Source organism: Lissotriton helveticus, chromosome 7, assembly GCF_964261635.1.
Source record: "Lissotriton helveticus chromosome 7, aLisHel1.1, whole genome shotgun sequence".
Taxonomy (NCBI): Eukaryota; Metazoa; Chordata; class Amphibia; order Caudata; family Salamandridae; genus Lissotriton; species Lissotriton helveticus.
The window spans coordinates 1,737,703,128-1,737,716,618 of NC_136068.1; the positions used below are offsets into that span (position 1 = coordinate 1,737,703,128).

At 41.3% G+C, this 13,491-nt stretch overlaps 1 protein-coding gene across 2 annotated transcripts in view; it reads right to left on the minus strand.

Moving 5' to 3' along the window:
* Window positions 1-1,770: 1,770 nt before the first annotated feature.
* LOC144770722 (uncharacterized) overlaps window positions 1,771-13,491 on the minus strand; it is a 71,252-nt gene continuing 59,531 nt past the window's right edge. For both annotated transcript variants that reach the window (XM_078655454.1, XM_078655453.1), the window contains one exon: window positions 1,771-2,895. In XM_078655454.1, the coding sequence (XP_078511580.1) occupies window positions 2,462-2,895 (434 nt within the window). In that variant the 3' untranslated portion in view covers window positions 1,771-2,461. The remainder of the gene's footprint in view (window positions 2,896-13,491) is intronic.

Sequence of the window (13,491 nt, forward strand, 5' to 3'; positions counted from 1 at the left end):
CCCAATTGAAAGATTGTACTTATTTAATCTAATAAAATAACCCAATGTTATCCTAAGGGAGAGGTAGGCCTTGCCATAATGAATAACGAATTTAAGAGTTTTTCACTATTAGAACATGAAAACTTTAAAACTACATGTCCAGATTTTTAAATACACCGCACTCTTGGCTTTTAAGGGCATACCCTAGGGGTGACTTATATGTATTAAACAGGAACGTTTAGGCAAAAGTTTTATTTTTCCAGATCGAAATGGCAGTTCAAAACTGCACATACAGGCTGCAATGACAGGCTTGAGAAATGTTCAAACGCTACTTAAGTGGGTGACACAATCAGTGCTGCAAGCCCACTAGTAGCATTTCATTTACAGGTCCTGGGTACATGTAGTACCACTTTACTTGGGACTAACATGTAAATTAAATGTGCCAAATTGGGTGTAAGCCACTTTTATCAGGTTTAAAGGACAGTGTGCATGCACATTTCACTGGTAGCAGTGTTAAAGTACACATAGTCCTAAAGCCAACAAAAATTAGATTAGCAAAAATTAAGGAGTAAGGCAAAAAGTTTGAGGGAAGACCACCCTAAGGCTAACAGGTCTAGCAGATAGATAATCAGAATAGTTGAAACACCTGGATATTGCAGGCAGCGTCAATGGTCATCCTGAGACCAACCAGATTGGCACATCATTTGAGTTGGAAATTTTCCATATAATTAGCTAAATGGCTGTATATCTGTCTTGGTCGAGCTTGTCAGGATTGGAAGACAAAAGAGTATGTCACTACCAGCTGCTTCCAACGCAATGTGGCAAATCTGGCCTGTACCACCAGTACGTTGTTGATTCCCTCCGTCCCTGGTGTAATACAAACAGAGTTTTCACAGTTTCTTTTAACACCTTCAATGCTAAGGCAATTCCCGCTGGGTGCTGAACTATGACTTTTCCCATTGTTCATGACAAGGTCAGCTCGTCATAAGCACAGCTCCAGTGTACTGCATGACGAGCTGGCCTTGTCATTAGCATGGAAGTGGTTAAAGAATGAGATTAAGAACCTTTTGAAATTAGGAGACTACATTAACTTCCAGAATTTAGGAATTCTATCAAATGATATGAATGAGGAGATTGTTTGTAGTAATCCCTCAATCTAGAATGGCTTTTTATAAAGACTGTGAAGACAGTGTGTTGGAAGGCTTTGGAATAGTTCCTCTAGACTGAGCAATTAGTAATGTCTGGAATAAAATATGCTCAAATATTTGGAGTGCAGGCCTGGGACTATGGTGGAAAGGGTATTCTGCATGGATATATGATGGAGAAACAGAAATAAAGGTCAGAAAGGGAGTAGGTGCTGACTCAGAGAAGAATGGTTACTAGATTGAAAATGTGTTTTATATTCTTGAGATATTGTCTATGAAGTACTTTTTAAGGTTGGTTTACAGTTGGAATGATTTAACATACAGAGAATGTAAGATCCGTTATTGTGGTATATGGTATTGCATAGATGTGATGGTTATTGTATTGCCTCAATGTTTATTTGAGTCTGGTTAAGTTTAGGTGCCACTTTAGGGTATTATCGATGAGTTAGTAATTTCTTCACAGGATGCTTTGGGTAAGAGAGAGAGATGTGATGGAGTTTGTAGATGTCTTGGGTGGGAGCAATAGTGCTCAGTAGTCAGAAGATGGTTTTAAAATCCTCAGGAGAAAAAGATGAGCAAACAGTTTTTCCCAGGTGAGGACAGATGCTTAGATATGTGGAATCACCCCATTCAACTGTAAAACCAGTTTTGAGGGAATGTTAATCAATTTATTTGTAGATACATACATAATTTATAAAGACAAAAAGTGCCCTGGATGCTGCTCAAAACCATGAAATCCTTGGAAATCTCAGAGGATTTGGCCTTGTAGTTCGGACCGGACTGTTGTTATTGGAGCAGGGCCAAGATTGATTTGCATATGGTTGACCCAAACTTAGGTGGCATTGTGAGCAAAAGAAAGATGTATTGGAATGCCACCTCGACCGCTTGCCTGTGGGTAGACTTATTGCAATCATTCCTCCCATTACCTTTTGTGTGTTTACATCTAAGAACTCCGTGTGAAATCCACGGATGGTAAATAATACAATCTGAAAATTGTGTTGTAGATTAAATTGCGTAATTGCTTAGCCATATCTGAAACAGTTTTAGAGTATAATCCATACTCTCCAAACATTCAATAGACAAAGCTCGCAGGATTATTCTTTGCCCGCGACTGTGCTTCTGTCCGATAGTGCTGGCTGGTTGTTTGCTGTATTTATAAGTTTCAAGGATAGCTCGAGAGACTGCTCTTTGATGGACTTTCCCTTACTGAGGCTGTACTTCTCATTGCGTGGTCTGGCTTAATTTATCATAGTTAGGTTGAATATATGCTTGCTGAGGATGTTTCATTTACTTGTACTCAGTGGCTGGTTACTTGGACAGTTTTACACTTGCTTATGCTATGATGTTTCCTCTGGTGATTCCTCCCTTTGGCCTGGTTGACTGTTTGCTTGATATGGCAAGATTTGTCCCTCTTGTGACTGGGGCACTGTTTGCTGTGGTGGCTTCAATCCTGGGTCCTGTGCCTGCTTTGGCTGGGTCACTGTTTGCTGTGGAGGTTGCCCTGCTGTTTGCTGCATTGGCAAGACGCCTTGATATGGTTGCCAGGTGAAATTCATTGGTTGCGTTGCTCCAGTTTCAGGCTGCAGCCCAGGGGGATGTTGGAGCAAAATTTCCGGAGCCTGGGGCTGCCAGCCATCACTCTGCACAGGCAATGCATTCTGGGATTCCCAGGTTGGAGCTTGTGGCTGCCAATTCTCTGGCACCATCGGGACGTTGGTCTCGGAGGGAGGATCTTTTGGCTCAACAACATAGATGTACACACTCACTGCCCCTAGACAGAAACAAGAGGGGAGAAACAGATGAGACAGAAATGCAAAAGACTGAAACAATCAGAATGATGAGGTGCTTAAAGATAAAGAAGAGATGAAACAATGATGGAGTAATGACGATTAAGTATGGTAAACCTACCTCGCTTAGAGAAGATACCACTCCACTTAAATTAAATTAAAAGACAAGCAGAATTATTTTCTAATATATGGAAAGATTTCTTGGAACTATGTAACTTCTAAATGTAACTTTTTAAATCCTGACTGATTAAATAAAATCGTGTCTCAGGGAACTCCCTAAAAGATTGTGAAACATTAAATATACGACTATGTTATTTTGTTAAATTGAGGTATTGCTGAATGTCTTATAAGGATTAGGAAAGTCTAACCTGAGAACTGTGAGGTCACACTTTTCTATGTCACATGCGAAATGCATGGAATTCATTGCTTAATGTGTTACAATTTTCTATTGTAAAAAGAGTCGTATTTTAGACAACATTACACCTTTTAACTAGTACCTAGGTTCCAAATTGCTTTCACGTTTAAGTTTTATTTTTTCTTTATAGGTGAACTACATTGGACAATGTATTGTTAAAACTCATTTGAGATGTATTTTTTTGTTACAATGTTAATATAAGTTTTTGTTCTTAGTATAACGATGTTTATGTGTTAGTTATATTTATTCTTAACATATAACTTGAAATCATATGAATAAGGGGCAGACCTAGGCTTGAAATTATAGAACACACTTGAGCATGCAGACTAAACAAGCTAGGAAGGTAAGGATGAGCTTCAACTCTCCGCTTTTGTCCCAAGAGTAGCTTATCAGAGCAGTTGATGCGCCCCTGCCAATTACACAGCCTTGTTCTAAAAAGGCAAGACCTCATTTTGGAAAACTTAAAAACTCTCATCTTGTTGGTTGTGAAAAGAAGCTTAGAACCCCTCATCTAATTGGTAGTGAAAAAAACTTAGAAACCCTAATCTAATTGGTAGTGAAAACAAACTTAGAAACACTCACCTAATTGGTAGTGAAAAGAAACTCAGAAACCCTCATCTAATTGGTAGTGAAAAAAACTTAGAAACCCTAATCTAATTGGTAGTGAAAACAAACTTAGAAACACTCACCTAATTGGTAGTGAAAAGAAACTCAGAAACCCTCATCTAATTGGTGGTGAAAAAAACTTAGAAACCCTAATCTAATTGGTAGTGAAAACAAACTTAGGAACACTCACCTAATTGGTAGTGAAAAGAAACTCAGAAACCCTCATCTAATTGGTAGTGAAAAAAACTTAGAAACCCTAATCTAATTGGTAGTGAAAACAAACTTAGAAACACTCACCTAATTGGTAGTGAAAAGAAACTCAGAAACCCTCATCTAACTGGTAGTGAAAAAAACTTAGAAACCCTAATCTAATTGGTAGTGAAAACAAACTTAGAAACACTCACCTAATTGGTAGTGAAAAGAAACTCAGAAACCCTCATCTAATTGGTAGTGAAAAAAACTTAGAAACCCTAATCTAATTGGTAGTGAAAACAAACTTAGAAACACTCACCTAATTGGTAGTGAAAAGAAACTCAGAAACCCTCATCTAACTGGTAGTGAAAAAAACTTAGAAACCCTAATCTAATTGGTAGTGAAAACAAACTTAGAAACACTCACCTAATTGGTAGTGAGAAGAAACTCAGAAACACTCACCTATTTGGCAGTGAAAAGAAACTTAAGAACCCTCATCTCATTGGTAGTGAAAAGAGGGGCTGAGTTTATAAGCCTGTGGGTCGTTCACAAAGAGGCGGGAGCAGGGCTACCGAGTGAAATATTTATTTGAGTAGTTAATTCAAACCTTTACAAACACAGACCAGTAAGTATACATTGAGTAAAGTGGAGAAAAGATCAAAATGATAGATTCGTTTCTATGACATAGCAAAATCAGCAGTATTCGATTATGCTAGAGGAGGTAAATAGTTTATCATTACAGACACCGACAAGATTTTGACGTGCAAATTGGTAATATAAATGCTCATCCTATAAAGTGGACATAGCAAGAAGCATGTCCAATTAATTCACACTCAAATGCATTTAAAAAGCAGAGAGAGAAAAAAAGCCACCTAGACCTGCTGTTACAGAAAGTAAACATGTTTTGCTAACCATATGGGGCAAAGAAAATCTGAAATAGTCATGTGTCTTTTTATTTTAATAATGCAGCAATGATTTCCGTAAACGGACTGAATCTAGTTACAAGAACTTGCGTGTGCTGAGCCTCTAAACAAAACATAATTGTTTGTCAACATCTTCAAATATTGAATTGATTTAAAGGAACACTTCCTACGAGCACATGTTTCAGATTTGTAATTAAAGAATCTAACATTTATTTTAATTGGGATTTTAAACCAGTTTAGTGATGCACCTATGCATGGCAAGAGCCTAAGCCTCAAATACATTTTTTTTACTTATAAAACACACCTAAGGAAAGACCAAGATATTTTTATTTATGTGCTTGTTTATATCGCTTGATCACCAGCCAAGCATGGCATCTTTTTCTAAATACTATTTCGTCTTTCATAAAAGGAAATGTATTGTGTAGTTTTATTTACAATTGTAGTTTTATGTACTAGATAAAGGTAAAGGCCATGGGGTGTGGATTTCCAGAGGGCCTAGGTAGTATTTAAATAACGCCCATGGCTACCCCTCAAAGATAATCATGCATTAAGTTTAGAGCTAGAGCCCTTCCCGCACATTGCACCACTCCTCCCCACTATTAATTTGCCCCACATTTGATTTCATTAAATGTCGCTAAGAGCGGAAGCCCTTCCTCTTGAGACAAGCCTATGGATCAGTCTACATCAGCTGTCCCTCTTGTCTATTCGCTGTCTCATGAACATTAATGTCACCATCGAGCCATCCCGTCCCAGCTTGGACCTACTTCTGGGAAAGAAAAGGGTGGAGACAGACTCTGCATGTAATAATTCTTTTTCACAGGCCCATGAAGGCTCACCCCGGAAAGAACACAAGGGAAAGATCAGATCCCTGGAGCCTATCACAGAGGAGATGGAACCAATAGCTGTGGCATCTATGGGCAGTGCTTAGTTGCCCAAATCAGGTCTTCGAACTTATCAATTCAATTTACCATGTTGGAATGTCCCAAGATGCTCTGCAAGAGGATTCAGACAGAGGTGGAAGGATGATGTGTCATCCCTAAATTGGACGGAGGTTCTTCCCTTCTGCACCTTTCAACCCCACTTAAAAATCTATGAATAGGAGAACAAAGGGAGAGAGGATATGGATTTCACAGGTCTCTGAAGAAGGCCAACCCCTTTTCAGTGGTGCTAGGGCACCCTGGATTTAGCCTGCATAGGACACATTGGATTCATCTCCTTGGGGACCCTTTACACCATCTGAGGGATGGTGGAGTGATGGACCTGCTAGCGGACCCTAGGGTAGGAGGGTTCACCAGGATTTTTAATGACTGGGCCTGCAGAGGTATTATCTAATCGGAGGGCCACCCCCTGACTTCTGTTATCACAAGGGTGCCCTTTAACTGGCCATGGAGGCTATGGGAGCGTAAAAGGGCAGGCATGGAGGGTATTCTGCCTTGAGAGCTACAGGGTGCCACCGGAGGGGACCCTAAGCTGAGCAGAACACCAGGTTCTCGACGGAGAACAGGTCCAAAGTAGGGAGGGCAAAGAAAACAAGCTCTAAGAAAGATTGAAAAACCTAGAGGACAGGAGACCTGAAGAGTCCCCTCTAGTGGCTAGAGCTGCCCACTAGAGGCAAAAAGACACCAAATGTGTCCACATAGGCTCAACAGTCCACAAGAAAAAACCCAGAGAAATCTGGTCCCCCAGAGGGATCAGGACTAGCAATGCAAAATTAACATAATGTTCTGGTTTTCTAGCTACCTCTGGGGAAGGCCCCGGGACCTGGAAGTCACACACGAAAAAACAGAGAAGCGGAGAGTGAGCATGTATGGGTCCCTGTGTGCAGTAATATCCTAGTCCCCTGGGCTCCCCTGTCCCCGAGGGATCTAATTTCTTCAATGACCAAAGAACAGAAAGGAGCTCACCTGCCAAGCCTGAGTATTGCGGGATGCCCTTCCCCACTCTGTGTGCCTGTGTCTGGGGGGAACCGGTAGGCACCAAGTAGAGCCAGCCACACCCACATGTCCAGGAACATAGGTTCTGGACATGTGGGTGATGGGATGGGCAGGCAGCCGATAAAAAATAAAAAGACGCAATGCACAGCTTTGTGTTGAAAAATATGGAAACAAAGGCATCTTTCATTGAGTATGAAGCTGCTCATCAGTTATACATGCCTGAGGGCAAAGACGTGCCTTAAAAAAGGCCCTATGAGGGGCTGCAAAATCTTCATATTTGACTTCTGTGGTGCCACAGAAAGGGCAGGGACACCACCAACAAGAGGAGACAGGCTGTAGGAACAACTGCAGGGCAGCAGACTCCATTGGAGCCCCAGTGCATGGATGAAAGAGGATTGTTACTCCTGGATCTACTAAGGAAAATGGATTTTTTGAAAGTAAATGTTAGATGAGGCTTCGACTCTTCCGCCCATTACTCTCATAAAGAAACTACTGGGTGCTCTATAATCTACTACCTTATCACTTCTTATTCCATTTTCAATGTCATCTCTGAAACTAACATCATCAATAGCGCCACCAGTGATCACAAAGGTCTATTTTTTTAAGATAGGGTCTTATTTGGCAGGTGTGGCCCCTGGAACATTTAACAGGATTATGACGAGCTTCGAGAAGAATGAGAAATTAGGAGACATTGGCAAGTGTAATCAGTGATAGGGAATCTTGGACCTCAGATGTAATCCTTAAATTTAGGCATTATATGAAACAGTTTCTAGGCAGGACCAAGGGCATAAGATCTCTCAGTGTAGACAAATGTGACAACCAGTCTCATTCCTGAATAAAGGGATAAATAGCCTAATGAGAAACCAATTCATATCTTCTCCGGATGAAAGAGGGGAATGGATTACTCTCCTAAAGCATGTCTGAACTGGGGTGGCAGAGTGGGCTAAAGAACGGTGATGAATTAAACCCAGATCTTTTGACTGGGTGTGAGTGTTTGATTGGTTCAGATGCTCCGTCCATTACCACCCCCTTTTGTACCGCTTTTGGCCACCATAAGTGTGGCAGGATATGCTCAGACGTGAGTCCCTTGCTCACTTTGCCACTGGATTCAAGCAAGCCGGGCTGAAGACGGCTGTAATGCCAGAAACCGGTCCTCGGAAGCTTGTTTCCGGTCCAGGGAAGACATGGCTTGGCAGTTCGGGCTGGACTGTTCCCATGAGGCACAGGGTCAGACTGATTTGCATATAGCCATGTCTGAACTGGGGTGGCAGAGTGGGCTAAAGAACGGTGATGGATTAACCCCAGATCTTTTGACTGGGTGTGAGTGTTTGATTGGTTCAGATGCTCCGTCCATTACCACCCCCTTTTGTACCGCTTTTGGCCACCATAAGTGTGGCAGGGTATGCTCAGACGTGAGTCCCTTGCTCACTTTGCCACTGGATTCAAGCAAGCCGGGCTGAAGACGGCTGTAATGCCAGAAACCGGTCCTCGGAAGCTTGTTTCCGGTCCAGGGAAGGCATGGCTTGGCAGTTCGGGCTGGACTGTTCCCATGAGGCACAGGGTCAGACTGATTTCCATTTAGCCATGTCTGAACTGGGGTGGCAGAGTGGGCTAAAGAACGGTGATGGATTAAACCCAGATCTTTTGACTGGGTGTGAGTGTTTGATTGGTTCAGATGCTCCGTCCATTACCACCCCCTTTTGTACCGCTGAAGGTTAAAGGTGGGCCTTAGAAATCAAGGGGACAGATTTACAAGCCCCTTGCGACATTTTTACGACACCATTGCGTCACTTCTCTGATGCAGCTGCGTCATAAACAATGCGCCACTATGCGACAGATTTACAACGTGATGCATCTAGTGACATGAGTCACATTGTAAAGCCCTGCGCTACATTATACCTGCCTCGGTATAATGTATGCAGAGTGGGTGTTCCATTGCAAGGAAGTCCCGTAAAAGTGTTGCATTGAAATCTACAAGATTTCACTGAGTCAATTTCACGTCCCCGCTGCGTCAAAACCTTACGCCTGCTTGTAGCAGGCGTAAGGAGTGACACAGCATGTTAGGTATAGGGCGCCCCTGAGCATTGCTGTATTTGTGCCGCGCTTGCTACACGACTCCCGCAATGTGCTGCCCTTACGACATAAGATGCAACACGCATCTGACTATCCTTGTGCCACTGTGCGTTGCATTGTAAAAGCGACGCATCAGTCATGGCGCAAGGGTATTTCGACATGTCGCGTCTTTACTGGTGCATCCCTGCTAACATGCAGGGATGTGCCAGTCCTTGTAAATCTGATTCCAAGAATGTGAGCGCAAATGGATTGAATTAATAGAGGTAACCTTGTGTAATGATACGACACATTCTGGGAGGTCATTGCTGAATGCTGCGGGACGAGAGTGAAAAGACTTTCCATTTCTATTAGGGAAGAGCAATTGAGTAGTTATATCACAGAGATATATGCCACTAATTATGGGGACATTTTTTGTGAGGTACCCTCTTTCCCTTTGGAATCTAAGTTACACACATATGGACCTCCCACATGTGAATGAATTGAGGGCTTCATCCAAAAAAATGAGAACCTCAGTGTCTGGATGAAGTCCCGATCTCTTTCTTTAAGAGAGAAGCCAAGCTTTCGGTGATCTCCATAGCACCTGTTTTGAATACTGTTACTCTCATTTCAAAGTTCCCCCATGCTGAACTGAGAAAATTTCATAGTTCCACTGCATAAAATGGGAGCTTGAAATTTGCCAAATAACTATCTGCAAATTGCCCTATAAGATAATGCAGGCAACATTTATGCTAAAAACATAATGGAGCACCTCCATTTCTGGGTAGAGGTAGAAATGATGATCCCAGTAGAGCAATCTGGCTTCAGGAAAAAACACTACACATAAGGTAATATTACAGGGCTTCAACTCATCATGGAAAAATATGTTACTTTTTTAGGTTTCCCACTCCATCCAGCTTTTATCGATTTTTCCACAGCATTTCACAGACTCGATCGTCTAACTCTGTAGAAAAAAGTGCATAGAATTGGTCTGAATAAATTATTCTTTGGTAAATTCTCCGCCGAGATGATACTTTTGGGAATACAACCAAATACTGCTACTTATAAGGACCTAATGTTTATTCTAATTTCTTGTGCAAGATTGATAATCGCTAGGGCTTGGATCTCTGACAAACCACCTTTAGTAACCGAATGATGGCTTCTGGTAAACGAGATATACGATATGGAATTTTCAACTGCCAAAATTCGAGGGATTGGTTCTCTGAAGAAAGTAGATAAAATTTGGGGTAATCTGTTCCCTATTCACGAATGAATGACTTCATCTTCGCAGTACTAGTTTTGTGAATAGTCCCTATTTTTCCTTTTTTTTTTTTTTATGGTCAGAAGTTTATTTGACGCAGAAGAAACTGATGTATTTTTCTTTAATATACTGTAAATCTCTTTGCCTATTTTTTATTTGATTAAGTTTTCAAGGAATTCATGTATTATAATTTTCTTCTTAATTTTACTCTTGTTGTAAAATGCTTTATTTTTTAAATGTAAGTCTGCTTGTGCTGCCAATAAAAAAGTTATAAAAAAAAATAAAAAAAAGAATTGGTTTGCATGTTAAACTTAAGTTCTGCCTTACATTCTTCCACCCAACGTGAAGTGCTGCTGGCTGGTGGCCAGGATTTACCATCTGTAAATCCCACTAAAACCAGCCTGAAACAGGGTTGTCCAGTCGCCCTCCATTCATCTCTCGTTATGTTTGTGATTTACCTACCCACTTCGGCGGTATGGAGGATTGAGAGCCACTTTGTGACACACTTTTTATATGCGAACAACACTCTGATTTTAGATTGAGCACCAAATGGCCTGAACAGTCATTTGATATCACTATTGTACTTTGTTGATGCTCATTTTCTGAAAATGAATGTCCCCGAAAATATAATATGATCTTAAAGGGTAAAAAACTTCAGAAATATCCGAATTCGGTTGGTAGATAGGTAAAGAAAAATTGGATGTAGTAGAGTCTTACACTTACCTGGGGGAAATTATGTCAAGGTGCTTGAATGATTTCAAGCATACTCTCTCACAGCAACTGTAAGGCCAAATCACAAACTAATGGATTAAGGGTTTTTAATAATGTGTGAAAGCTAAGGAATTTTACTCATGTACTTTCTGTATATCTGGCAAAATACACTCTACCTTATTGAATGCTATGGAACTAATCGATGTGACTAAATGCGATTCCTCAAAAAACACCCGTTGACAACATTTGAGGACGCTCTGTAACTTCAACACTCTTGCTGCCACACAGCCAATAAAATTAGAATCTGAATTACAGAGCAGTGATATGATGGGGCTATCGGTTATTGAGAAGCGACGTGAACTTACTGAGGAATTTTATGCCCGCTGAATGTTTTTTTATGAAATAAGAAAAGTCTCTGTTTTACTGGAATTTAACTTGCGTATATGGCTTCTTTGAGTTAAACCGGGAATATTCATGTACTTGGTCAAAAATGCAGTTTAAAATCCCTTTTAAGCATGTTTCTAGCAACTCAAACCTGCTTTTCGACTTTGAACACTGTGGTCAAAAAGGGAAATCTGATGTAATAACAAATTCTCACATTCTGAGAAAACCCCAATAATATTTAATTTTGAATTTTGCTGATGATGTTTGACGTCACTACTCTTAAATATTTTGATTTTAAAAGCCTTAACTGCAAATTGGTCCATATCAATAAAGTAGGACAATGTCAGAAACCTTTGTAATTATAGGGGGTGATTACAATGTCAGGCGGACTTATGTCTGCCCAACACCCATGTGGAAATGGGACTGGCCGACCTCAGGTCGGCGGTCCTGACCACCTAATCGGAATGCGACCGAACACTGTTTGGTCTCATACTTCCATTACTCTATGGAAGCTTGTGTTATGGTTGTAAACTGGCCATAACACAAGTTCCCATAGAGAAATGGGAGTCTGTGTTCATACCTGAACTGTGTGGCAGGCACTACAGGGTGCCTGCCACAGTGCAGGGGTGAACAGAGGGCACCATAGGTTTCCCCTTGGCCCCCAACCGAAGGCCTCAAGAGTCAAGGGGGTCCTGCTAGGGGCAACCATACTCGCTCTCCGACAGGCTTTCCATGTCAGAAAGCACCACAAGGAAAACCTGCCGGGGACCGAGTATCGTAATCCCAAGAGCAGGAAGGCCACCTTGTGGGACTACGGGCCGGGCTCCGACTGGCCAATAGGTTCCTTGAGCCCGTCAGAAGCCAGCCATAATGACCGGCCAGTATAATTCTCAATCACCAGCTTTGTAATGCGGCGGTCGGAAATGTTACTGAGTTACGGCCTAGAAAAGCTCCTTTTCCAGAACGCATCGTAATCGGCCGGAAAGTGTTCAGGATCTCAATCATGAATTATTTAGTTCTCTTTAATTGCTTCTTTCTTGCCCAACATTTTTTAGAACTTTATTTGTAAAAATATTATGCCTAAACGAGGGTTGAATCCTTCATCTACTGTTTTCTCCACGTAATGAAATGCTTTGTAAACAAGTTTTTAAATTTTTTATGTTTTTTACAATATGTATTGAATAAGTTCCACTTTAAATTTTTTTATCCCTCCTCTATAGTTTTCTTTACCTAGTGACATTTTTGTATTCGCTTTTTTACATTTTCTACATGTCTTTTAAACTTGTATTATCTGGGCTATTTTTATATATGCAATGATCATACGGTATTTTTCATGTGGATCTCATATGAGTTCAAAATCTTGAACAAATTACTTGAAACCCAGTGATAGTTTTCAAAAAGTTGCCGGAAGTCCCCAAGGGTGTTACATTGATTACTCTGGAAAAGTTTGCAAGATTTACAGCACTCTTGGAGCCTAGGCTTTTGCCTTAGGCCTTTAGAGTATGCCGGTTTGTTGGGTCAGAAGGTAAGGAGGTAAAAAATTAAGTATTATTAAGGGCCTCATTATGATGGCAGTTTCGACACCGCAATTACAATGCAACCACACATGGTGCATTTGCATACTCAAATTTGTCTACGTCGGTAAAACTGGTGTAGCACAAGCTCCCACAGGCAAATTAGAGGTGCCTGCCACACAGTGCAGGGATTAAAAGAGGGACACCATAGGTGCCTCCTCGGCCTCCAACCAGAGGCCAAAGGGTGAGGTGTGCCCTGCAAGGAGCCCCCAATGTCACTTTCCGACAGGCTTTCCATGTCGGAAAGCCCAACATGGAAAGCGTGTTGGAAATCGACATTGTAATCCCTATGGCAGAAACGCAGTCCATAGGAATTCCAGGCTGGTCTCCAACTGGCAAACAGGCTCCCTGAGCCCATCGGAATCCAGCCAGAATCAATGGCCGGTTTAAATTCTAACCGCAGTATTCATAATACAGTGGTCGTAATTCAAACCGTTTATGTTGGTTGGAAAACCTCTGACCTGTGGTTAGAAGCTTACCAACAGACATCCAAATCGACCCCTCTTTATGAAGGTCATTTAAATGCTTTGA